At 45.8% G+C, this 27,920-nt stretch overlaps 1 protein-coding gene across 4 annotated transcripts; it reads left to right on the plus strand.

The window, feature by feature from the left end:
- Positions 1 to 183: 183 nt before the first annotated feature.
- specc1la (sperm antigen with calponin homology and coiled-coil domains 1-like a) lies at positions 184 to 27,819 on the plus strand (the record flags this gene model as incomplete). Of its 4 annotated transcripts, none has more annotated exons than XM_083645173.1 (17): positions 184 to 315; positions 1,399 to 1,528; positions 1,633 to 2,609; positions 3,613 to 3,856; positions 4,278 to 4,684; positions 7,233 to 7,440; positions 9,439 to 9,512; positions 10,911 to 11,086; positions 13,275 to 13,501; positions 14,036 to 14,118; positions 15,357 to 15,447; positions 16,920 to 17,009; positions 18,141 to 18,288; positions 22,773 to 22,875; positions 25,252 to 25,368; positions 25,460 to 25,519; positions 27,730 to 27,819. In XM_083645173.1, 17 exons carry the CDS (start codon positions 190 to 192, stop codon positions 27,817 to 27,819), a joined length of 3,351 nt encoding a protein of 1,116 aa, XP_083501299.1. The 4 variants fall into 4 exon arrangements, with proteins under 4 accessions (XP_083501299.1, XP_083501297.1, XP_083501296.1 ...); XM_083645171.1 differs by having other exon boundaries at positions 190 to 315; positions 13,275 to 13,456; positions 14,000 to 14,118; positions 16,902 to 17,009; XM_083645170.1 differs by having other exon boundaries at positions 190 to 315; positions 13,275 to 13,456; positions 14,000 to 14,118.
- Between the last annotated feature and the right edge of the window lie 101 nt (positions 27,820 to 27,920).

Genomic DNA, 27,920 nt, shown 5'->3' on the forward strand with positions numbered 1-27,920 from the left:
TTACCTGTCTGCTCCCTCCTTCCCTCTGGACACTACTGACATGTGTTACCTGACACTACTGACATGTGTTACCTGTCTGTCTCCTCCTCCTGCACAGACTGAGCTGTAGATGTTTGGTGTCTCCTCCTCCTTCACAGACTGAGCTGTAGATGTTTGAGCTGTAGATGTTTGGGCAGCAGAGAGCCCAGCATGAAGAAGGGCGTCCGGCCAGCGGCCAGTAAGGTGAGCGGAGAGCGAGGCAAGACGGAGGCCACGGCTACAGGAGGCACAGGAAAGCCCACAGCCAAGAGCAGCAGCACAGCACCTCTCTCTAAGGTAACACTCATCATGGAATGCAGGGGTGTCCAAAAAAATCACATACAATACAATAGAAAGGCAAAGTGGAACGTCACTTCCTGCTTCAGCACTGTACCAGAGATTTTCATCCGCCATTTATTTTCCCATAGACATTTCGTAAAATGTTTATAAAAAGAGTTTTACTGGTTCAAACCAAACGGTTCAGCTAACGCTAAAATCGGGAGAGACCATAGAACATTTCACTCGGACCAAAACAAAAAAACAACAACATTGAAAAAATATTTTCTTCAAACGAAATGTTATGGGATGTCTCCTGTTTCTAAATATATCTGTACCGTTTGACCAGTAAAACTCTTTTTATAAGCATTTTACGAAATGTCTATGGGAAAATAAATGGCGGATGAAAATCTCTGGTACAGTGCTGAAGCAGGAAGGATTTTGTTTACCATCTGAAAACATTACTACGGCCTGCATAGTTCCTACTTGGTGCTTGTCTACAAACTGTATGATAGTGCTGCTGTCATCGTTAAGTGAACAGAAAAAACACAAGTTGAACTTGCTTGATTAATCAATACTGTGTGGAGGGCCACATATAGTCTATTTTGAGAGACGAGCTGAGGGCCAATTAAAATCAATCCGTGGGCCGCAATTGGCCCCCGGGCCAGACTTTGGCAGCTACTTTTACTGTTATTTTTGTGTGTGTGTGTGTGTGTGTGTGTGTGTGTGTGTGTGTGTGTGTGTAATATGTGGTCCTGGAGAGACACCTAGCAGGAACTACCACGGAAGTGATTTGGACTACTTTGCCAGGTGTTTGTCTTGTCAGTCTGTGGACAGATATAACCAACGTGGTCGCGTCAAAACTGTGCAGGATGCAGTCCGCAAACTTTACAGAGGGATGTGTAGTTTCCATCAAAAATGAAGGCTGAGTTGGTAAATGCGTGTGGTCTGAGCGAGGGGGCCACCCCCCCCCCCCACATCGCCCCCCGCAACTTACGCCTCTGGCCCACATTCGTTTCAAGTGATCCCATGGGAAGATGGTCTCTAGTATTTGATTCATTATTTTCTTCCTTAAGTCAATGGATTGACTTTGTGTCCGTCCAGGTGAAAAGCAACGATGATCTGTTAGCAGCAATGGCCGGAGGTCTTCCAACAGTCACCAAGAGCAAGAGGACCACCTCCACTGGGACGACAGCTAGTAGCAACCCAGACAGCAAGCCAAAGACTACATCAGGTATTCCTATTCATTCATGTCTCAACATCAATGTGATCCTGTGTACTGTGTGTGTTTAGCAATAAATATCAGATTTGCATCCCCCCCCCCCCCTTCCTTACCAGGTACCTCAGCCAAGCGTACGACATCCTCAACTTCCAAGGAGCCAAACTCATATCGGGACCGCCTGCGGACATCCAGGACCTCCGTCAGTAAGAAGCAGGCTGTGTCCGGGGCTGTGCCGGGGGATGTCGCCTCAGGGAAGCGCTCCCGCAGCCAGGTCCTCGCAGAGTCCGAGGGCCGCATGAGCAAGTCCAAATCAGACGGCCAGATCAGTGACAAGGTGGCTTTGGAGGCCAAGGTCAAAGATCTGCTGGGTTTGGCTAAGAGCAAAGACGTGGAGATCCTGCACCTCCGCAGCGAGCTGAGGGACATGCGGGCCCAGCTCGGCCTGGGAGGCAAGGAGGCGCCAGAAGCCGGGGAGGAAGAGAAGCCCCAGGTCTCGGCCATCACGGCAGCCGACGTGGAGTCCACCCTCATCCTGTTACAGGAGCAGAACCAGGCCATCAGAGAGGAACTCAACCTGTTGAAGAGCGAGAACCGCATGCTAAAAGACCGCCTCAACGCTTTGGGCTTCTCCCTGGAGCAGAGGCTGGATGGCTCTGACAAGCTGTTCAGCTACCCCTCGCTGAGCCCCGACCTGGCAACCTGCAGCGGACAGAGCGACGGCGCGGGCACAGGCACGCTGACCTCCTCGGTGGAGGGCTCCGCCCCGGGCTCCCTGGAGGACCTGCTGACGGGCCACCAGCACGGAGGCTCCGCCGACAACCTGGACAGCGAATCCAGCGAGGTGTACCAGGCGGTCACCTCCAGCGACGACGCTCTGGACGCCCCCTCCGGAGCCTCCTCCTCCTCGGAGTCGGAGAGCGCGCCCAGCAGAGGGCGCTCCTCGCGGAGGGGCAGCGGCGGCGGCAATGCCAGCGAGGTGTCGGTGGCCTGTCTGACGGAGCGCATCCACCAGATGGAGGAGAACCAGCACAGCACGGCCGAGGAGCTCCAGGCCACCCTGCAGGAGCTGGCCGACCTGCAGCAGATCACCCAGGTGGGGATGCAGCGATTAGCCGATTTCACTATGAAGCGCAGGTTAAAATGTCAGTGTTTTTAACTACGGCACTGTGACAAACACGGAGACAACGCCTTGTTAAAGAGTCACCCTTTATTTCAACAACACAACTTCACTTTCCTAGTTGTCACAGGCCACGAAACGTAATCACCCCCTAGTGGAAAGTGTAGTTAACCTATCTACTAACAATAGCGTGAATGTATTGTAAACACATAAGAACATGGCTGAGATCGCCGTGAATGATCCCTAGTGTTGTGAAATAAATGAATGAAGGCCTAATAACAGGGGTGTCACGATATTTCGTCGCACGATATATCGCGATATGCGTATCGTCAGAAAAAAAATTATATCGTTAAAAAATAATATATATATATATATATATATTTTGCTCCTGAATAATAATAGAACAAATTTACCAGAATCAACACGCATGAGTGAGGGGGCAGACTACTACTGGCATGGCAAAACAGCTCAAGGGGTACATAAGATTACATAAGTTTAGGGACCATTGAGCATGAGTTATTTAAGAAATAGATTGTATACTTTATTTTTCTTTCACCATGCAACAAACATTTAGTTTGTGACAGACAGTGTGACACATTCTATTGCAAGAGAAGCGTTATCTTCCATGTTGTTTTCTAGTTATTATAATAACAATTTCCAAAAACAGCATTTGTTTTGTATTTTGTGTATTTCAAATGAAAGACTATTTTTCCAGTATTTTCCCAGGGCTCCCTTGAAAAGAGGTTTCGATTTCAACGGGACTCACGTGGTTAAATAAATGATAAATAAATACATAAAAATGATTTACTTTTGTTAAAAAAAAATATTGTTAAAATATCGTATCGTATCGTTATCGTGAACCCAATATCGTGTATCGTATCGTATGGTGAAATGAGTGTATCGTGACACCCCTACCTAATAATGGTGAAAGGGTGATTTGTCCTCTGATCTATAACGGTTTGCATCCCGACACACCCAGGAGCTGAACGGGGAGAACGAGCGGCTGGGCGAGGAGAAGCTCATCCTGATGGACTCGCTGTGCCAGCAGAGCGACAAGCTGGAGCTGTACGGCCGGCAGATCGAGTACCTGCGCCACCTGCTGGACGAACACCACATGTCCTACGTGCTGGAGGAGGACATCAAGAGCGGACGCTACCTGGAGCTGGAGCAGCGCTACATAGACCTGGCCGACAACGCCCGCTTTGAGAGAGAGCAGCTTCTAGGTAGCGATGCACCTTTTCAATCAATTTCCTTTAATCGATTACTCGGTCATGTTAACGATCAATTAATCGATTCATCCTTATATAAAAAACGGCTTTTGACAAACAAAATAGAAAATACCACACGCAGTGTTTTTATACCTGTCTTTAAGGCATTAGCTGTCCTTGTGCTTGTAGACGTGTTGTATTTCAACATTGTGTTACAATGTTACAATGTTTACAATGTTACAATGTTACAATGAATACGGTTGTCTTTTTGGGTTAAATTTCGCCTTTGTGTTATTAAATCATTTCAGCAAAAAATGTGAAAATATCAAATAACCTACATTGTCGATTAATCGGTTAACTACGGTATGTTTGATTGATCAAATTCTTAACAGCGATGAATGGATTGTGGATTAATCCTTGACATGCGTACTTGTAGGCGTACAGCAGCACCTCTCCAACACGCTGAAGATGGCGGAGCAGGACAACGCGGAGGCCCAGGAGATGATCGGAGCGCTGAAGGAGAGAAACCACCACATGGAGCGCATCGTGGACTCGGAGCGCCAGGACCGCTCGGCCATGGTGGCCGCCCTGGAGGAGTACAAGGCTGCGGTGAACAGCGAGCAGGCGGACCTGAGCCGCTGCAGGTCCCAGCTGGACCAGGAGAGGCAGAAGGTGGCGGAGCTGTACTCCATCCACAGCGCCGGGGACAAGAACCACATCTGCCAGCTGCTGGAGGGAGTGCGCCTGGACAAGGAGGAGGCCGAGGCCAAGGCTGCTAAGATGAAGGACGAGCTGGCACACGCCCACAACGACGCGGCCAGACTACAGGAGACTTTCAGTAAGGTGAGTTCAGTCCCGCACAAAGGACAACTTCACTCAAATACAATGTTGATTTTTTTTTTTTTTTTTTACACTTTAATTTTTATTGAGTTTCGTTTTCCCAACAAGTATACATAAAATAGACAAGACTTATACATAAAAGACATACATAATTATACGAAAAAGAAAATGACAAAGAAAACTACTGTTTGGGTGCTACTTTCATTTTTTCTTTTCTTCCAGTGAGTCCGTCAATCGTCTGTTATATCAATTATCTTCGTCGCTGTTTTGGGATTTGAATATTGTCCATTGGTCCCATTTTTCTTCCAGCTTTTGTTCCTGTAGTCTTAGTCGATATGTCAGTTTCTCCATGCTATAGATTTCTTCTATTATATCCCTCCATTGCCCTTGAGTAGGAGGTTCTACTTTTCCCCACTTCCTTGTGACAGCTTTTTTACTAGCTATTAACAATATTTTGATCAGATATCGATCTCGTAATTGTACATTTTCTTCAGTGAAGTTACACAGGTAAAGTACACTGTTACTCTTAGGGATATCATATCTTAGTATCTTCTGTACAAACTTATGAATCTCAGTCCAATACAATGTTAACTTGTGACAATTCCAAAATATATGCGTGTGATTTGCATCTGATGATCCACATTCTCTCCAACATTGTACATTTATATTTGAGATGCTGATTTATTTTACACGTGATCTTACACATATCCAGGAGTTAAAGTGGGCCGGAACTGAGTTCCTGCACCTTCGAGTCGGAAAAATCAATCAATCTGACTTCTTTGCCTCAGCACTGAAAAATCAACCACGAGACTTTTATTTTGAAAAGCCTTTTTGGACGTTGTGCAATGTGGAATGAAGTTGAATAAAGTGAATAAAGTACGCCACAGGAAATACACTTAATAGGGCTCAATGGCTTCATATCGCTGAGGAGGCAGCGCTCCATACTGCCGCCAAAGCTGCATAGCACGAGGAGAAGTCTCACTCTGGCCCTACAGTAAATGCTGTAATTACATGTTATGTCGTGCAATATCATCAACATTATCATGAGCAGAGTGATGCCTCTTCACTTGATAATGTGTGAGATCACGTGCAAAATAAATCAGCGTTGTTTTTAGGTGACGTTTTCCCTCTGTCTCTCTGTCCACCAAGCACCTCTCTTTACAAGGTTGAACCTTGTTACTTTTAATGGCTAGGACTGTGTCTGGGACAGTGCTGACAGCTTAGTACGCTTTTACTATGTGTAGAGTATTGAAGGGCTAGACTTCCTAGGGGGACTGAGCGCCTACCTTACATGCAATCATGCACACACACACACACACACACACACACACACACACACACACACACACACACACACACACACACACACACACACACACAGTGCTTAACTCATTGAGTGCCAGCCACTTTTGGAGAACGGACGCTCCCAGTGCCAGAGTTTCAGAGCGTTTTCAGTGATTTCTCGAGGCCCACAGAATATTGTGTGATATTACTATGTAAACACCGAACACGCAAAAAGAACAAGGAGACTCTATTGTATCATCAGCAAAAAAAAGTTTATTGATACCATTTTCCGTTCTTTAGTTATCAGCCGGAGAAGATAGGTCAAAAACAGCAAAAATATGCTTTTCTATCAGGAAGCTGAGATATTCAGCCTTTTGTGAAATGCATTATTTCAAGCACATTCACTGACTCTAGATAATATCTTCTGATGATGTGACCTGGTTTAGTTCTGTGGTGCATGCGCGCCCCACCCCCCTGCCCCCCCCCTCTCCCCGCCTCTCCCCGAGTCAGCTGCCAACTCCTCCCCACACGCACAAAGTCTATTCGGAGCCTCTGTTTTCTCCTGGCAGCTCACAGCAGCAATGAGGAAATGCCCAACGCGACTGCAGGTAATGGTTGGCCCTTCAGCGTTGGGTGCTGCCTTTCTATGGGGTACTCCTGTGAAGAAACTATGCAGACAGACAGACAGGCAGAGGAGCTGCAGTGTGTGCGCGGATTGATTGCTATTGGCAAGCAGCCCAGAGCCATCTACATGATGGCTCTGGGCTGCTTGCCAACAGCAATGAGCGCGGTTTGTCTTTGATCACGGCTTTGTCAGGCTGTATTCCTTGACACTTCTGTCATCTGGAGAGCACTGTCGCCACCTAATGGCTCGGTAAAATAGGTTATAGACATTCAACATGTCCCAAAATGTTACAGGACATAGATCTGGCTTCGATGGACCCCCCCCCGTCAAAAAACGCAATTGACGACAATCGTCGTCTTTGGCACTCTACGTCAGTATTTGAATTGACGACAGCTGTCGTCATTGGCATTCAATGAGTTAAGGTATTAATTATGATCTGAAGCTGTTGAGCACCGATGAAGCTTGGGAATACATATTGCACATTAGCCAGCTAAGCAGCACATCCACATGGCTGGCTTGTTAACAGTTTGATGAAGGCCCCCCCCTGCTTCCTGCTTCCTGCGTGCGTGTGTGCGTCTGTGTGTGTGTGTGTGTGTGTGCGTGTGTGTGTGTGTGTGTGTGTGTGTGTGTGTGCGCGCGCAGCTGGACAGGGAATACAGAGACTTCAGAGAGCAGGTGTCGCAGCAGATGGCCGAGCAGGAGCGCGGGCTGGAGAAGCGGCGCTCCGAGCTGCAGGAGAAGGAGACGGAGATCTCCGACATGAAGGAAACCATCTTCGAGCTGGAGGACGAGGTGGAGCAGCACCGCGCTGTCAAACTCCACGACAACCTCATCATCACTGACCTGGAGAGTAAGTCAGCTGGGTCCACACACTGTACAGTACAACCAGCCTTGGGGGGGAAACTATGCCAAATTTGACTGCCAGGTAGGTTTAGGCCATTTACTTTGGCGGGCAACCAGCGATCACGTAGAGATCATGTTCTGCTGTAAACATTATATTTAAACGGAGGAACTCTCATCAGATATAAATAGTTTTGCGGGGTTTTACAGGGATTCGGACAGTTTTCTTTTTAGATAATGTCAAAAGATTATTTCAGTACACTTCCTCCAACGGAGAGGGAAAGGTACATCGAGAAAATGAACTCAGTTGGCCTGGAGCAGTGTCCCTTTTCATTGCCCAAACAACGCTGGATAAACGATCCCACACAGTGGCCTGAAGTGAAATACTATGACATGATGAGCTTTTAGGCATGTTTAAATGAATGAAAATAACGCTGGTGTAACATCAGACAGATGGCATCAGACACGCTCGCGTTCTCCTACAGTATGTCACGTAGTTGTAGTTGACCTGGAGAGTAAGTCAGCTGGGTCCACACACTGTACAGTACAACCAGCCTGGGGGGAAACTATGCCAAATTTGACTGCCAGGTAGGTTTAGGCCACTTACTTTGGCGGGCAACCAGCGATCACGTAGAGATCATGTTCTGCTGTAAAGATGATATTTGACTGGTAAAGCAGTGAAAAGTGGCCAGTAAAATCTGGAGTCCAACCGCTACTGTGCCGATGCCTTGTGCACTACAGCTGATCATATCCCATATCTCACAAGTTTCCCATGAACTGCTGCGTCAAACTTCCTCCGTACACAACTAAAAATAGCAAACATTCTGCAGGCTTGGGTTAGACGAGCCATTCCCACCCTGTGGGCCGCAACGGTATTGCAAGTGGGCTCCCAAATCATTTACAAAACATTGCGATCTGCGTGAGGGGGGGCATGTAATTATTATTATTATTCTCTAAGACAGGGGTGCCCAAATTATTTCCCATGAAGGGCCAAAACTCAATCTGGGTGGAGGGCCGAGGGCCAAAAATAAACGTTGTGGAATTACATTAAAATCTGTCAATAAGTCAATAAGTCAAATGCATTCTCTTAGAGTCTAAGAGAATGCATTTCTCTATTGTTGAATGGTGCCATTATTTAATTTGCAATCAATTAGTTGTAATTAGCATATTGCAGACAGACCCTCACTTTTAGTTTCTGATTCCCGCGTGGTGCTGATGGGCAGCTCCTCTTATCGTTCAAATAAGAAGTGCTCTGAGAACACATTATTTGGCCTCCGTCCTCTTGTCGGATGTGAGCCACAAACATGTTTGAGATCTTCAAGTGGGCCATGATGAGGGATCCACTGGGTTAGAGAATGTTTGTGTTGTCTACTATGATATACTCTTACTGTACGTTTATACAATTACAATCACCCAGTAGCCTCCATGATATACTCTTACTGTACGTTTATACAATTACAATCACCCAGTAGCCTCCATGTAGAACGGATGCTGCCTATTGTTTTTAGTAGTGTTTATTTTGCATGAGCACCTGCTGTTCCCCTGGCTCAGTGCAGGGGGCGCCATTTATAAAAGGCGCTTATGCTCAAACTGTGTGTGACCAAACCCCAAGCCAAAGTTACTGTAGGATCAAAGTATCAACAATTGATCTTGATGCCAAAGTCTACATGCTGCAATGGCATCCTCCAATCGCCCCCATATACAGTATATACACATACATACTGTATATATACCGGTATGTATGTATATACATACATACACATATATATGTATGTGTATGTGTATGTGTATATATATATATATATATATATATATATATATATATATATATATATATATATATATATATATATATAATCCAAATCCTGGAAGCAGGGATAAGAGTGAAAGAGGATGTTCTTAAATGAGGCCAAGAGGCTCTTGAGTGAAGAGACCATGCTGCTGTCCCTGGCCTGTGTGTGAATGTGTTCTGAGGCCTGTTCACATGAGTGTGTCTCCTTCCTCTCAGACTCTGTGAAGAAGCTGCAGGACCAGAAGCACGACATGGAGAGAGAGATCAAGATTCTTCACCGAAGACTGAGGGTGAGGGGGCTGCTGCGGCCCACGGGGCTGTTTGAGGGGGGCTGCTCAGCCGCTCAGGGGCAAACTGCCATCAAATAGCACTTTTGGAGTTGAATTCACATGTAGTAGAACATTGGAGGGACTTGCCATGTAAAACATCCAACCGGAATATTTAGACAATTATAAATACAAAGTATTCAAAAGTAAATTTAGAATTAGAATGAAATGCTTTTATTATAATTACAGCTGTACAACGAAATGATGCGTTGGCTGGTACATACAACAAAACAAGACAAAAACACAAGCAGCAGAGTCATCATTTGATCAACACACATAATATGCTCTGCATGTCAATATATGATATATTGCACTTAGTCCCAGAATATGGGCAGTTTCTTATTGCACTTAGTCCGAAAGATAGTCCGAGAAGACTTTAGTGTCCTTTTCTGTCTCTGTGGTAAACTCCACCCATCTGATACACCTGGGCTTCCCACTTTGAAATGTGAAAATCTTCTGAGGCCCACCCAACCCTTTAATCACAACTCTGATCAACACACGAGAATAAGATGATGTATTTTATGCAATATCTTTTTTTTATTTCATTAACAGAGCATGTGAACTGGGCATAAGGGAAATTAATAATCCAACCACATACAAAAAACATTTAGGTAAAATACCCAAAAGTACATTGTCAACATTTTCTCCCCCCCTTACTCATCAGAAGTATTTGCATGCATAACACATTTGTTGAGACAAAATGTGATGAGCAACAACAGAAGAAATCAATCCACAAGCTATTAGACTGTGGAAAGTCCTACCTTATCTGTAAAGAGGAGACTGGTGGTACCCAATGAACCAATTTACATTTAGATAAATTGAGCAGAGAGGTCACAGGACCCCTTTGAAATAGTTTCCCCTCACCCAAATTTAACCTACGTGTGGAGCGTTATTTAGCCTCCTTTCCGACAAGCTAGAATGTTTGGTACCAATGGATGTCTTAGGTCTTCTAGTCTAGTTTCTTCTGATAACAGGATCTCCACTGTAGCTTTAAAAATGACCCTGCTACAGACATTTGATTGCCCGGGAAAATCGGGAGTGTTGGCAGAGTGACAGACCACTCACGGCCCACTAGTGGGCCGCGACCCACACTTTGGGAATCACTGTGGTACACAATTCAGGTTAAAACCAGCGCTAAGAATTATTTGCAAATACTCTTTCTCCCAGGTCTGGTCTGCAGCTGCTGGACTTACTGGAAGACAGCATAGTTTTTCTCTCAATGATTTGATCAATTGTCTCAATGATTTGATAAATCATTTAGCCTAAATCATGTGATTAATCTCTCAGCTGTCTCGTGTGTGTGTGTGTGTGTGTGTGTGTGTGTGCGCGTGTGCGTGTGTGTGCGTGCGTGCGTGTGCGCAGGAGGAGTCGTTGGAGTGGCGTCAGTTCCAGGCTGATCTGCAGACGGCTGTGGTCATTGCTAATGACATCAAGTCGGAAGCGCAGGAGGAGATTGGAGACCTGCGGCGCCGGCTGCAGGAAGCCCAGGAGAAGAACGAGAAGCTGGGCAAGGAACTGGACGAGGTCAAGAGTCGCAAGTAAGACCCACAGCGGCTCCAGGGTTCACACTGACATCAACTCACTTGTGTTTGTCTCCAAACCAACTGGGGGAAGATTTAGCTGTAGAATCAGGAGCAGTGTTTCAAACTAACTGGGGGAAGATGTAGCTGTAGAATCGCTAGCAGTGTTTCCTACAGATGCACGATGATATCGGCACCTTATCGGTATCTGCCAATAAATGGTCCAGATCTTGCATGTGTTTAGTGTGGTCTCCAGACAGGAGGAGCAGGATGGTGTAGAACTAGATGTTTAGTGTGGTCTCCAGACAGGAGGAGGAGCAGGATGGTGTAGAACTAGATGTTTAGTGTGGTCTCCAGACAGGAGGAGCAGGATGGTGTAGAACTAGATGTTTAGTGTGGTCTCCAGACAGGAGGAGCAGGATGGTGTAGAACTAGATGTTTAGTGTGGTCTCCAGACAGGAGGAGCAGGATGGTGTAGAACTAGATGTTTAGTGTGGTCTCCAGGCAGGAGGAGCAGGATGGTGTATAACTAGATATTTAGTGTAGTCTCCAGACAGGAGGAGCAGGATGGTGTAGAACTAGATGTTTAGTGTAGTCTCCAGACAGGAGGAGCAGGATGGTGTAGAACTAGATGTTTAGTGTGGTCTCCAGACAGGAGGAGCAGGATGGTGTAGAACTACCGTAAATTCCGGACTATAAGGCGCACCGGTATATAAGCCGCAGCAGCAAAATTGACTGTTTTTTACATATATAAGCCGCACCGGACTATAAGCCGCGGGTGTTTTGATGTTTAATTACCATATGTAAGGGTTCGTGCACAGAGAGGAATGTCGGGAAAGAGATGGCTGTTTGGGGAAGCTCCCATTTATTAACATTTCAACAAAAGGTGCTGTCAACAATCAAACCAGGTACCGTAATCCTTGTCTTCATCTTTTAGGTGAAGGTGCAGCGTCAAAAACAGAGTCAGAGTCAAAGTCAAGTCACTAATCCTCGTCTTCCTCTTCTTCCTCCGTACTGAAACCAGCAAAGTCCTCAACTTCAGTGTCGGAAACGAACAGGTTCAGGGTGGCTTCGTCAACCACTCTCCTCTCTCCTTCGTTGTCACTCTCAAAACCAAGGAACTCCTCTTCGTCACTGTCGGTGTCGGAATCGAACAGCCTCTGAAGGCGCCCAGCTGTGCCGGCGTCATCATCACGCAGCAGTCCAGCCTTTCGGAACCCGAATGGAGTTTGTGGTCTTGATGGCTGCTTTCACGGAATCTGTTATATGAGCCCTCATGCTGTCGAGAACGAGCAAAGCTTTTTTTTGGTGAAAGAATCCTCCAGGGCGCTTGACGTAGCACTCAGCCAGCCACTCCTTCATGACACTTTCCATCATCCACCCTTTCTTGTTGACTCTGAGGCATATCCCACTGGGAATTTTCTCTTTCGGCATCGTAATCCGCTTAAAAATCACCATTGGCGGCAGCTTTACTCCAGATGCAGAGCAGGCCAGAACACAAGTGAAATTCGTTCTCTCGTGCCCAGTGGTTCTCAATGTGATCGACGATTCACCTTTCTTGTTAACAGTCCGAGTGAGTGGCAGGTCGAACGTCAAAGGCACTTCATCCATATTTATGATCTGCTCCGGTTCGATGGAATATTCCTTGATCTTCCTTTGTGTGAATTCGCCGAAGTTTGTGATTTTCTCCTGGTAGTCGGGGGAGGGAGTTGTTGGCCGAGTGGCCGTTTGCTTACCGTAATTACCATATGTAAGTGGTCACGCACAGAGGGGATTGTCGGGAAAGAGATGGCTGTTTGAGGAAGCTCCCATTTACCGTATTACCGTAACATTTCAACAAAACAACATAACACAACACCACCTTTGTTTATTTTTACAGTGCACACAGTGTCCGCGGTGTGGTGAAAAGAGGGCAAGAGAGGAAATTAAAACAGAAGTGGATTTATAGTTAGAAAGAGTGCTAAAAAAGAGAGATTTTATTTGTATTTTTTTTTTTCTTTCTGAAAAAATCCATAGATAAGCCGCACCGTTATATAAGCCGCAGGGCCAAAAAACGGACAGGAGGAGCAGGAGGGTGTACAACTACATGTTTTGTGTGGTCTCCAGACAGGAGGAGCAGGAGGGTGTAGAACTAGATGTTTAGTGTGGTCTCCAGACAGGAGGAGCGGGGCAGGGTGTATAACTACATGTTTTGTGTGATCTCCAGGCAGGACGAGGAGCGGGGCAGGGTGTATAACTACATGAATGCAGTGGAGAGGGACCTGGCTGCTCTGAGGCAGGGGATGGGTCTCAGTCGACGCTCCTCCACCTCGTCGGAGCCCTCGCCCACCGTCAAAACACTCATCAAGAGCTTCGACAGCGCCTCACAAGTTGCCCCGCAGTGCGAGTGTAAGACTTTTCTCACTTCACTACTTTTAATGGTCATGATTTCATGTACTGCTGCTGGTCATGATTATTTGCTGTCAACTTGTTTTTGAATTTCCACAATGATTTTGAATTCGCTGACTGAACAGAAGTTTGACGATGAAAAATAATATGATGACTTAATTTTCTTTGAAGCCACTGCTATAAGTTTCACTCACATGCACAGAATGCCGGCGCCTATTCTATCAAAATGCTCATTAATCCTAGATTTGATTGAATGATCATTTCAGAGACTGATAAACAAATCAAAATGAAATCCATAGCAGTCATAACTTGTATATTAGTTTCAGTTTTTTGCATACAGCACAGATGATCAGAGAAAATAAGTGTCGCCGTTTTGGCATCAAGATGATTTTACGTTTTTCATTTTGTATTAATTTGCATGTAGGAACTTTTTTTTATTGTCAATGCTCCTGGTGCAATACTTTATATTAGCAGCATATTAACAATGTTGGCTGTGCTCCTGAGCTGTGTGTGACTGACCGCTTCATCTGACCCTTCATTCAGGCCCACCTTCCAATGGTGCCCCTGTGGCTCCAACAGCCCCTGCTGCCCCACTGCCCCGCACGCCCCTCAGCCCCAGCCCCATGAAGACCCCCCCAGCAGCTGCTGTCTCACCCATACAGGTAGAGGAGCAAGAGGCTGCACTTGTCTGGGCGGCAGGCTGGGTGGCCTTTTGGAGACTAAGGAAATTCCAAACAGCAGTAAAACCGACGCGTTTTGACAAATGGCCAGTGTGTGTCCATCAAAAAGGCACGTGTCGTGTCGAAGTTCTCTTTGAACAAGACGATCTCTGCTCACTCATTGTCAAATGCACTGTTGGCTAATTGCCTAAGCAGTAATAAATGATATGAGACACTTCCTGTTTGTAGGTCAAAGCACTGTTCCATACTTTGTGTTTTATTGAGTCAGTGCTTCACAGACAGCGTTACCTCCTCTTGCAGTCTACTCACCATGTTGCAAATGCACAGTCAAAATCTATTGCCTTCCTTCAATTGATATGGCATAAAAACATTCCGTGCTAAAGCGTCCACACTGATCAAACGTTGTTGATTGGGTAAGCCAGGTGTTGTGTTAACGCCTTTTGATTTATCATTTGATTAAGTGACATTTAAAACAGGAATGGCTAATATTAATATTAACTTGAAGATTATTAATATTATTATTATTAACTGAAAGATTATTATTATTAACTGGAAGATGTAGCAAAGGGAAAGGTTTGACAGGCAGTCAGATCCGATTGAATGAGTGGTTTTTGAATTACCGGTAATGTTTGTTTATAATAGGGATGTAACAATAACCGGTTTTAATGATAACCGTGATCAAATTCCTTGCGATAACCGTACCGTTTCAAAATTTCATTATCATTAAAACCGTTTTACCGTGATTACGGTGCTTTGAAAAACATGGTAAATACTGTTCATCATCAACCAAAGTTGGCAACCGTCTCCTAGATCTCTCTCCCAGCAAACGTGCAGCCTTGGAGAAATGATTTCACTGAGTGTATCAATCCTTTTTGGGTCTGAGTTTTCAATAGAAAACGTAAAATGATTTCAGTGAGTCTTCTCGATACTCTTTGAACATTTTCAGCAATTCTTTATGAATACCGTGATAATACGATAACCGTGATAATTTTGGTCACGATAATCATGATGTGAAATTTTCATACCGTTACATCTCTAGTTTACAACCCTGTAGGGTGAAATGGTACACTGAACACAATACATACAAAAAAATACTCTCAATTTCAACTCAACATTCCTGCTCAGATAATCTTCCAATTGTCAATTTTATATTGTATTCCCTTCAAACGAGACTTTCCATCGATAGGATTTGTAATAAAGTTGTTGTTTGCCTGTTTCAGAGACACTCCATAAGCGGGTCTATGTCGGCAGCCAAGCCGCTCTCCTCTCTGAGTGACAAGAGGCCCAGCTACACAGACATCACCATGCCAGGTGAGGCAGACGTCATGATGACATCTGCTTTATTACTAAATATTGATCTTAGACATTAAGCTCCAAATGTGTAAAGGGCAGAATAACGCACTTATGTTGCTCATTGTACTGTAGGCATCTGGTGCTTTCTGCCCAGCCGCAGAGCAGCAACAAACAACATGTCGTGGTTCACGACCTCTGGAAGCACATGTAGGATCATGGGACCCAGCAGGACCTCTCATTCTCTCTCTCTCTCTCTCTCTCTCTCTCTCCTGCTCTCTCTCTCTCTCTCCTGCTCTCTCTCTCTCTCTCTCCTGCTCTCTCTCTCTCTCTCTCCTGCTCTCTCTCTCTCTCTCTCCTGCTCTCTCTCTCTCTCTCCTGCTCTCTCTCTCTCTCTCCTGCTCTCTCTCCTGCTCTCTCTCTCTCTCTCCTGCTCGCTCTCTCTCTCTCTCCTGCTCTCTCTCTCTCTCTCTCCTGCTCTCTCTCTCTCTCTCTCTCTCTCTCTCTCCTGCTCTCTCTCTCTCTCTCTCTCTCTCTCCTGCTCTCTCTCTCTCTCTCTCTCCTGCTCTCTCTCTCTCTCTCTCCTGCTCTCTCTCTCTCTCTCTCCTGCTCTCTCTCTCTCTCTCTCTCTCCTGCTCTCTCTCTCTCTCTCTCTCTGCTCTCTCTCTCTCTCTCTCCTGCTCTCTCTCTCTCTCTCTCTCTCTCTCCTGCTCTCTCTCTCTCTCTCTCTCTCTCCTGCTCTCTCTCTCTCTCTCTCCTGCTCTCTCTCTCTCTCTCTCCTGCTCTCTCTCTCTCTCTCTCCTGCTCTCTCTCTCTCTCTCTCTCCTGCTCTCTCTCTCTCTCTCTCCTGCTCGCTCTCTCTCTCTCTCCTGTGCTCTCTCTCTCTCTCTCTCTCTCTCTCTCCTGCTCTCTCTCTCTCTCTCTCCTGCTCTCTCTCTCTCTCTCTCTCCTGCTCTCTCTCTCTCTCCTGCTCTCTCTCTCTCTCTCTCCTGCTCTCTCTCTCTCTCTCCTGCTCTCTCTCTCTCTCTCTCTCTCTCCTGCTCTCTCTCTCTCTCTCTCCTGCTCTCTCTCTCTCTCTCTCGCTCAATACAGAATAGCTCTAAAGGGAAGTGGACTGCCCACTCCCTCCTGTGAGAAATAGAAAATAAAAGCAGCAGGGGGTTGTTGGCGGGGACAGTGTTTCCCCCTGAGGCCTGACGTTTGGAGTTGAAATGGGATTTTGCATTGACCTCAGTGAGATGTGTTTGGTCCTCACAGGGCAGCACGTAATGACCCACATCACAGAAGCTCCTCCAGTTCCTCCACAAGTGCTTCCTGTGAACGTGCTCACTTGGCCATAGCTTCCACTGCATCGTTTATTTCTCTCTGATTTATTGCTTTCCTGCTTGGTATTCCAAGAGTTTTGGAATGTTGCCCCTCTGACCTGGTTGCATCTAATCCCAGAGGGAAACTGTCGTACTGCATGTGACCTAAACGCGCTGTTGTCTCCACAGCTGAGCACCTTCTCAGGGGAACGTCGGCCAGTCGCCCTGCATCGGTCCTCCAGAGGGGCTCCAACATGGACTCCACCAAGGCAATCTCAGGTTAGAGATGCTACTTCAGCCGTGAAAAGCAACTCAAAGATCAAGGTCTATAGGTTATCATGTGTAGACAAGTAAAGACGTTTGGCTTGACGGCAACGTGGAAGTTGAGCGACCGTAGGAGGAGATTCACGACAGTATCCCCCCTGATCCTTAACAAGTCTGGAAAATAAATAAATACTGTGAATTTAAGGCTTTACAAATGAACAAAATCTCTTGTATACAGAGGTGGTGTTTTTTTTTGTCACCGTGAAATTCCAGGTTTATTTGTGCTGGAAGTCCATTCTTACAATAATACAGTATTAGTACAATATGCAAAACATCCCCCCCCCATATTGTATCCACTTTACTGAACATTATTTTTTTTATTATTAGCTATGGTCAGTCAGAAACAGGCTAGTTTCAATTCTAGCTGGCAATAAAAACATCTTTATAAAGTCTTAAAGGGATAGTTCGGTTTGTTTGAAGTGGGGTCCTATCAGCTAGTTCCATACACTAACTGAAATAGGTACAGTGTTCTGGACACTGAGCGCACCGTGTATCGAGACCCAGCACTCTGAAGCAACAGCCTCCACAGCTCTGTCTCTCTAGTACACGGGGCCAAGAAATAAAACGTAATTTAGCCACCTAAAACAACGCCCACCTAAACAAATCGATATCTGTGTACATGTACGCTATATTTTGACAATTTTCAGCGCTTTACTTTTCTGCCAAACAGCCGTCTCATTCGGCACTACTTTTTCTCCCAACCGTACAACTACCGTATTCCTCCGCTAAATGCCTGCACAGAGCCGCAGCGCTTGATTACTCCGCAGATCAGCTGTTATTTTGGGTTATTTATCCCGGTTTATTAGTGAAGACACAACAAATAGAATACACGAACGAAAATATGAGTAATTTTGATAGCGTACCTATACCTGTACCTATTTCAGTTAGTGTATGCAACTAGCTGATAGGACCCCACTTCAAACAAACCCAACTATCCCTTTAATGAAACCTGCAGATCCCCTTGTGGCCTAAACAGGCACGCTGCCTCGTGTTGGCCTGTGAGGCCTGGAGCCCTGGCAAGCTGAGTGTGTGTTAACCCAGCAGTGTGGTTTCTCATCCTGTCCTGCATCTCCTCTGTGCTGACAGTGTCGCGTCGCAGCAGCGAGGACATGAAGAGGGACATGTCTGCTCCAGACGGGGCATCCTCCACCTCCCTGATGGCCTCCTCCCAGCTCTCCCTGTCCTCCTCCTCTCCCACCGCCTCCGTCACGCCCACAACCCGCAGCCGCCTCAGGTACACTAGCAGCTTTAGAGAGTGTTCACACTGCAGCCTCCTCAGGTACACTAGCAGCTTTAGGGAGTGTTCACACTGCATCTGCCTCAGGTACACTAGCAGCTTTAGGGAGTGTTCACACTGCAGCCTCCTCAGGTACACTAGCAGCTTTAGGTAGTGTTCACACTGCAGCCGCCTCAGGTACACTAGCAGCTTTAGGGAGTGTTCACACTGCAGCCTCCTCAGGTACACTAGCAGCTTTAGGGAGTGTTGACACTGCAGCCTCCTCAGGTACACTAGCAGCTTTAGGTAGTGTTCACACTGCAGCCTCCTCAGGTACACTAGCAGCTTTAGGGAGTGTTGACACTGCAGCCTCCTCAGGTACACTAGCAGCTTTAGGGAGTGTTCACACTGCAGCCTCCTCAGGTACACTAGCAGCTTTAGGGAGTGTTCACACTGCAGCCTCCTCAGGTACACTAGCAGCTTTAGGGAGTGTTCACACTGCAGCCTCCTCAGGTACACTAGCAGCTTTAGGGAGTGTTCACACTGCAGCCTCCTCAGGTACACTAGCAGCTTTAGGTAGTGTTCACACTGCAGCCTCCTCAGGTACACTAGCAGCTTTAGGGAGTGTTCACACTGCAGCCTCCTCAGGTACACTAGCAGCTTTAGGTAGTGTTCACACTGCAGCCTCCTCAGGTACACTAGCAGCTTTAGGGAGTGTTCACACTGCAGCCTCCTCAGGTACACTAGCAGCTTTAGGGAGTGTTCACACTGCAGCCTCCTCAGGTACACTAGCAGCTTTAGGTAGTGTTCACACTGCAGCCTCCTCAGGTACACTAGCAGCTTTAGAGAGTGTTCACACTGCAGCCTCCTCAGGTACACTAGCAGCTTTAGGTAGTGTTCACACTGCAGCCTCCTCAGGTACACTAGCAGCTTTAGAGAGTGTTCACACTGCAGCCTCCTCAGGTACACTAGCAGCTTTAGGGAGTGTTCACACTGCAGCCTCCTCAGGTACACTAGCAGCTTTAGGTAGTGTTCACACTGCAGCCTCCTCAGGTACACTAGCAGCTTTAGGGAGTGTTCACACTGCAGCCTCCTCAGGTACACTAGCAGCTTTAGGGAGTGTTCACACTGCAGCCTCCTCAGGTACACTAGCAGCTTTAGGGAGTGTTCACACTGCAGCCTCCTCAGGTACACTAGCAGCTTTAGGGAGTGTTCACACTGCAGCCTCCTCAGGTACACTAGCAGCTTTAGGTAGTGTTCACACTGCAGCCTCCTCAGGTACACTAGCAGCTTTAGAGAGTGTTCACACTGCAGCCTCCTCAGGTACACTAGCAGCTTTAGGTAGTGTTCACACTGCAGCCTCCTCAGGTACACTAGCAGCTTTAGAGAGTGTTCACACTGCAGCCTCCTCAGGTACACTAGCAGCTTTAGGGAGTGTTCACACTGCAGCCTCCTCAGGTACACTAGCAGCTTTAGGTAGTGTTCACACTGCAGCCTCCTCAGGTACACTAGCAGCTTTAGGGAGTGTTCACACTGCAGCCTCCTCAGGTACACTAGCAGCTTTAGGTAGTGTTCACACTGCAGCCTCCTCAGGTACACTAGCAGCTTTAGAGAGTGTTCACACTGCAGCCTCCTCAGGTACACTAGCAGCTTTAGGGAGTGTTCACACTGCAGCCTCCTCAGGTACACTAGCAGCTTTAGGTAGTGTTCACACTGCAGCCTCCTCAGGTCAAAGTCCTGCGCGGGTCTGATTTTCAAGACCCGATCCCGCCCGGCCCCGCGACGTGCAGTACCGACCCTGCTCCGCGAACCCGCTCATATGATCAGTCAGTACCGCAACCCACCCCGCCCCGCAGACATGAGACCCGCGCCCCGCTCCGCTTCCGCATAATATATATATTTTTTAAGTGAACATAACCAAAGTAACTGCGATCGTTTCACAATTAACACAGGAAGCGAATAGCGGTCTTTTCTGGCCGAGTCACTGACGAGAGCCAACAACGGTGGTCGGTGCAGTCACACTCGGCAGGCATTGCATAACGTTATTTACAATTAAGCACATTGACGGTGTTTTGTCACTGGTGCCAGTATCAGCAGGCCAGCCAGGGCCAGGCAGCAGCTAAAGGAAACATGCTAGCCTTGCTGGCGCTAGCTGTCATGCAATGCAACAAGCTAGCTAGCATAGGTCTAGGTCTAAGATACTGAACGAAATGTACTAACGCTACTGAACTGAAGTCAGTCAGTGACCTACCTGTCTCTTGTGCCTGCCCTGCCCTGAGTGACGACCTGACCACTGACCCCCCCCTCCAATAAACAAGCCAATACTGCCACTTAGCCGCCAGGATTTGCAACTGCAGTATTTTCTCTGAGTCTGACTGATTGTGACAAAGACGTCAGGTCGTCAGACTCAGACAAAACATGAAGTTACACACTGACTGAATTATTATCGTTATATAAAAAGTAAATAAAAATACATATATTATACAACACCCGCGACCCGGGCCGCATGTTGTTTATTCTACCCAGATCCAAGCCCGCAAATAAAATGAAGACAAAATAACACCCGCCCCCCGCATTTTTTTGCGGGTACCCGGCGGGGCCCCGCGGAACCCCGACCCGATGCAGGACTCTGCCTCAGGTACACTAGCAGCTTTAGGTAGTGTTCACACTGCAGCCTCCTCAGGTACACTAGCAGCTTTAGGGAGTGTTCACACTGCAGCCTCCTCAGGTACACTAGCAGCTTTAGGGAGTGTTCACTAAACACTGTTCATTAAATATCAGCTTCGGCCGGAAACTGAACATTTCATGTTCAGATGTGACAGGCTGATAAAATGACGCCTAAATGACGCAAACCCTAACCCATTCAAAGCCTTTTTACGTAGGATGAATCTTACAGTTTTGTTTGAAAGAAAACATTACATAATATATATACTGTGATACTGTGTGTATGTATGTATATATATATATATATATATATATATATATATATATATATATATATATATGTATGTATGGCATCTTTTGCATAACCTGAAGTTGAAGTAGTTTTCTTATTTTGCGCAGTGAATGTGTACATTTGGAAAAGCATTGTATTTATCCCTGAACCACATTTTGTGCTGATAATGAAATGTGGGTCACAGACTTTGTAGTAGCCATTATCAGCATTCAGCAAACAGCACTTCCTGTTCTGTCTGACCCTCAGACCCTTCACAAAATCATTCACAACACAGCCAAGCTCCTCACTTAGGGGACATTCACACCCAAAGCACTGTTGGAGCTGCCAGCATCTTTCTGCAATTCATTCTCTATGTAAGGACGCGCTAAACGTGCTCCTCTTTCAAGGAACGCACCTGGCGTCTCGTCTTTTTGGCGGAGCGCTCTGGGCGTTTTAAAGCTGAAAAAGTTGAACATTTGGAGGAAAGGCGCGCTGCTCGTCTTTTTACTCCTCCTACATCTTCTCCTCCCAGAGGGATCCTCAACCTCGCTGCTGCCAGAATTGGCAATAATCTGGCTTTCATGTTGACAGTGAACAACATCAAACAGACAAAACTAGCTGGCTACCGTCCGTGTGGTCGTTGTGTGCTCAACTCTAGTGCGCGCGACTGCAGGGGAAAATAAAACGAAGCGCAAAAAAAAAACGCTCCATGCGCTGTATTTTGTGCACAATGGAAGCGCCCTCGACATGATTTTCATAGCGTTCTGACTGAAAAAAGCGCTTTTGGTGTGAATGTCCCCTTACTGACCCTTAATCTGTTTAGAACAGGGTCATCAACAAGGACCATCATCTTTTCTCCTGGTGCTTTCTCCATTTTTGCTCCCATCGTCATCAACTGTCAGCTGCCTACGTGACGTGCACACACCACCTCTTAAAGGAGCTCCGTGTGATTTTGGAGAAAGATTGAGTCAACACACGTTCTCCCAGGTCCTAAGTGTCAGTATTTGACGACCTGGGAATGAGAACCGTGTTGACTCAATCTTTCCCCAAAATCACGTGTCATCATGAGAGTTCCTCTACAACTGTACATGTTTCTCTGTTCACGCTGCTCTGCATGAAAAATGCTAGCCCTCCAAAGTAGCTGCATTCCATCTGCGCCATTATCTTTAATATACATAAAAAAGCAGCTGTTGGTTTAAAAGAGAAGAGTGAATAGTATGAACACAACACAGGCGTATTGTCTTCAATATCTGTTCATCTGTTTTTCCTGCTTCCTCTTTTCTGACATTTCAGGTATCCTGGTGAATCAGTAGGCAAATGCTTACTGTAGAATCTGACTCTTTACCTTTGTTACATTGTGTTCCCCATCTCTCATATTTCCTGCAGAGCTTCTCATCAATCAGAAATGCCTTGAAAGTGACTTAATTTGATTGATTGATTGATTTGAGGGACAATGCACATGAATGAACATTACTGTAGACGTGCCAGTGTTAGCCAGACAGCTCTCAAAAGTAAATCTCTTAAGACTGTTTGTTAACTAACCCGTCACCTTTTATGTGTGTTTAAGGGAGGAGAGGAAGGACCCGCTGGCAGCACTGGCCAGAGAGTACGGAGGCTCCAAGAGAAATGCTCTGCTCAAGTGGTGCCAGAAGAAGACTGAGGGCTACCAGGTACTTTAACATCCTGTAACTGACTGAGGGCTGCCAGGTACGTTACCGTCCTGTAACTGACTGAGGGCTACCAGGTACGTTACCATCCTGTAACTGACTGAGGGCTACCAGGTACGTTACCATCCTGTAACTGACTGAGGGCTACCAGGTACGTTACCGTCCTGTAACTGACTGAGGGCTACCAGGTACGCTACCATCCTGTAACTGACTGAGGGCTACCAGGTACGTTACCGTCCTGTAACTGACTGAGGGCTACCAGGTACGTTACCGTCCTGTAACTGACTGAGGGCTACCAGGTACGTTACCGTTCTGTAACTGACTGAGGGCTACCAGGTACGTTACCGTTCTGTAACTGACTGAGGGCTACCAGGTACGTTACCGTCCTGTAACTGACTGAGGGCTACCAGGTACGTTACCGTTCTGTAACTGACTGAGGGCTACCAGGTACGTTACCGTCCTGTAACTGACTGAGGGCTACCAGGTACGTTACCATCCTGTAACTGGAAGGTACCTGCTTCCACATCATCATCCAAGTTGATAGATGATCATGTTCTAGTGACTGTAGTGTTAAATATCCCCAAGTCAGTGACTCAAATCAGAGAGCATCTTTTTCAAACGTGCAGAGAGGAAACAAACATTGACCTAGAAATGACCAACTGCTGTGTCCAGATTCACTTATAGCCATACTGAAGCATGCTATTCTCTTTAAGCTGGGATGGAGACACAATAACTGTGTTCGGAATGGTTCACTCATTCACTATTCCCCATGTAGGCTATTGTTTATCATATAGTGAACTATATAGTGTTTATCATATAGTGAACTATATGTAGTGTTTATCATATAGTGAACTATATGTAGTGTTTATCATATAGTGAGGCAATGGCACTTACTGGGCTTTACAAAAATGTACACAAGCTAGGCTACTAAAGTGTTAAAGTCGAGCTGAACCCAAAAATGACTTTTCTTTTCTTTTAGTTCAAATACCTGGGTGTGCAGTGCACCTATTTAATAATGTATGCAAAAAAAAATCACAAAAATGTAATTTCTTTAGTTTTTCACACTTTTTCACATCAAAAGTTCATTTTTCAAGATTTCATTGATAACAGTAATGTACAGTTTTCTGACGTCACCTAGTACTATCAAAGTTCTACCCCATTTCAACCAATCATATCACGACATCATCAAATCTTCATTTCTGGATAATTTTCTCTTCCAAATGAAGTAGAAAATGGCGCCTAGTGCCTGTCATCTGGCAGAATTCCTATCCCATAAACTAACTACTAACTTGGCCAATTGTTAGAAACATGAACAAAAAACAAAAACTATAATCTCTAAGAATGCAAAGAAATGTAACTGGCTCGTTAAAACGCGCATTCCAGGGATATCGTATTTACAGAAATAGCGTAAAAGGCGCGCGCTTGAGAGCGTGGTTGTCAGGGGTCTGCCCTCGGAGATTCCAGGCGGGCGGGCAGCACCCATGCATCGGATTGTCCGCTTGCTAGTGACTGGGAACTGAGAGAGCAGGTCACGTGGGGGCTGGGTTTACCTAGGCTAGTCCTTCACACGCATTGCGATCTGACCTTGTTTCCCAGAAAATGTCAACATTTCTCTGGTTGGATAAAAATGTGCCGTCGATCTCTCACTATCCAATCAGAGAAATGTTTTCAGAATGTAGAGCCATTTAACACTTATTTTAACATGAAAACATAGCTGAATGCAGCTTTAAATACAGAATCTAACAAGAAATTAGCGCTGGCAGCCCTTACTTCTCCTGCTCCCGCCATCTTTCTTAAGAACTTTCTTCTTCTCCTTCGGTAAAGACGACCGCATTGCATTGTGGTATACCGGTGAAAATGTAGGCTACCTTTGCTGTTCACTAGAAATCACTGCATTGTGGGTATTTCATAGTGGACTATATAGTGAATCAAATGAACAGTTGAGAATTCGGACACTATAAACCCGAGACATGTTGAATTTCTATGTAAAGTACACGCTGCAGCTGGGCAAACCCCCTTTCTGGATGCCATTGATTTAAATGATAAGATGACCATATTTGAGGGTAGAAGCTGGATTCTAAATCTAATGTGGGCGAATAGTGCTCATAATTCATATGAAATCCCGGGATGGTCATCAGTAGAAAAGTTGGTGTTCTCTGTGGCTGAATCATCTTAAATAGTTCAGTGGCAACTCAATTTATTGCAGCCATAATGTGTCTGCAGCTATGGTCTGGAGGCAACGTTGAAAGCAGAAAAGTTGCTGACGTTCACGAGCCAGGATAAAAATATCGCCCTCCTTAACTCAGAAAACGGGTGATTAATCTAGGTCCCGGGCCGGAATGAAAGCAGTTTGAAAAAGGCCGCTGTCGTCTTTTTCAGAATATCGATATTACGAACTTCAGCAGCAGCTGGAACGACGGCCTGGCGTTCTGCGCTGTGCTCCACACCTACCTGCCCGCCCACATCCCCTACCAGGAGCTCGGCAGCCAGGAGAAGGCAAGTGTCTGGCCTTCTCTTCCCACGCCACGACCTGTAAACCACTAGTCTGTTCCGCTGTGTGACTCTGAGTCTCTCTTCCTTTCCTCAGAGGAGAAACTTCACGTTAGCTTTCCAGGCTGCAGAGAGCGTGGGGATCAAATCCACTTTGGTAAGTTTCACGTCTGCTTTTGATTAAAAGAGGTTACGGTGTAAATCAAAATTATACTCCTAGTGTCAGGAAAGTGTCTCGAAATTGAGGTCAGATATAAAATGCCCTTATTTGGTCTGTACACCCTGAGGAAGGCGGGAGCTGAAACGTGTAGGTGCCCCCGCATTGCCCCCAAATAAAGGCTGCTCCTTTCTTAAAGGGACAGCTCACCCTAAAATCCAAAATACATAGATTCCCTCTCACCTGTAGTGCTATTTTATCCATCTATATCGTTTTGTGTTAGTTGCCTGAGTTTTGGAGATATCGGCCGCAGAGTTTCTGCCTTCTCTCTCAATACAATGGAACTGGATGGCACTCGGCTTGTGGTGCTCAAAGTGCCAAAGAAATACGTTTGAAAAACTCAACAGCAATGTCTCTTTCCAGAAATCATGACCCGGTTACTCAAGATAATCCACAGACCTTGTTATGAGCAGTTTCACGGAGGAACTATTTTCTTTTGACCGAACTACACCTGCTTGCTGCTAGCTAGTTCCTACATGAGACTGCAAAAGAAAATAGTTCCTACATGAAACTGCTCACAGCAAAGTCTGTGCATTATATTTAGTAACCGGGTCATGATTTCTGGAAAGACATTACATTACATTACGTCATTTAGCAGACGCTTTTGTCCAAAGCGACTTACAATATCACATTTTGTTGAGACAATGCTGTTGAGTTTTTCAAATGTATTTTGTTGGTGCTTCGAGCACTACAAGCCGAGAGCCATCCAGTTCCATTGTATTCAAGAGAAGGCAGACATCTCTGCGGCCGATATCTCCAAAACTCAGGCAACTATCCCAAAACGATATAGATGGATAAAGACAGTGGCGGACTGCATAATCGGGCACGTCGGGCAAATGCCCGGTGGCCTGGCCTGGCCTGCCAAAATTTTTTTTTTTTTTTTTTTTTTTTTTGCAGGCCAGGCCAGGCCACTCACTGAACAGCAGGCCAGGCGCCGCCTACTGGTTTACTAGTGGTTTTATTACTTTATTCAGGTTTAAAGTGGGTGCATCTCATTGTAAAATTGGACTTGGCCCAAATTGGGCTTCAAACGGCCCAAATTGGGCTTCAAACGGCCCAAATCGGGCTTCAAACAGCCCAAATCTGGCTTTAAACGACCCAAATCTGGCTTCAAACGGCCCAAATCTGGCTTCAAACGGCCCAAATTGGGCTTCAAACGGCCCAAATTGAGCTTCAAACGCCCCAAATTTTTCGCCGGCACGCGCGTCGGCCCGTGTCGGCCTGGCCTGCTTGGTATCTAATGCCCGGCCTGAATTATGATCCCAGTCCGCCCCTGGATAAAGAGCACTACAGGTGAGAGGAGAAATATGTATTTTGGATTTTAGGGTGAGCTGTTCCTTTAACAGTCAAACTCTATTTTTCAGTTCACCATGAAGTAGCTTTGAAATCCTGATGTTCTTCACTTGGATCCAGAAAAGTTGAAATCTGTTGATACAGGAAGTGGTGGTCATAATTTGATATGCCGTTTCTTGGATTAGTGCATCTCTTTTTGTACAAAAATAGATTTATTTCGTTGCTAAATGAGGGAACGCATTTTCAAGTTTCTAGGTGTTTGCAAGAAAACTGGTTGGCTCAACAACTTTAAAAAAAGGCACCCTTTCATTTTTCTTGATCTCCATACTGTAAGAGAGAGCAAATTCCATCCACTGACCTCATTTGTTCATTCTGGATATTCATCACAGAGTTGAAGTTTGCCCTTTGCTCTGCGTTCCTTCGTAGCATTTTTTATATGGTTCTGCCCTAAAATACATACAGCCTGCATTGATGTATAGGGGTCACATTTCATAAGTAGGTAATGCATTATTAGTAGTCACTGTATTATTAAATATTATTTTTGTTTCCAGGTACATTTAGCAAATTTGAACGTTGAATTATTTTGTAAGAAATAACAAATATACCATATATAATTGTATATACATATGATTATATATCATTGTTATCATTACAAATTGTACGCCTAGTTTAGAAACACCTGATATATTTTAAGAGGTTCATTCCAAAAATGACATAATCCACCATTTACAAAAAAATATGTGACACACTCACAAATAGATAGATAGATCGCACACACACACAAAACTGATGGTACTTTTCAAAGAACAGTGTCTCATGTGTGTGACGTCTCTATTGCATCTCATCCCGTGTTGCAGGACATCAACGAGATGGTGCACACAGAGAGGCCAGACTGGCAGAGTGTCATGACCTATGTCACAGCCATCTATAAGTACTTTGAGACCTGAGTCCAGCGCCTCTCCACCCTGCTCCTTCAGCACAAACATCTAGAAGTACTTTGAGACCTGAGTCCAGCGCCTCTCCACCCTGCTCCTTCAGCACAAGCATC

The sequence above is a fragment of the Poromitra crassiceps genome, assembly GCF_964638095.1.
Source record: "Poromitra crassiceps genome assembly, chromosome: 10".
In the NCBI taxonomy this organism is placed as follows: domain Eukaryota; kingdom Metazoa; phylum Chordata; class Actinopteri; order Beryciformes; family Melamphaidae; genus Poromitra; species Poromitra crassiceps.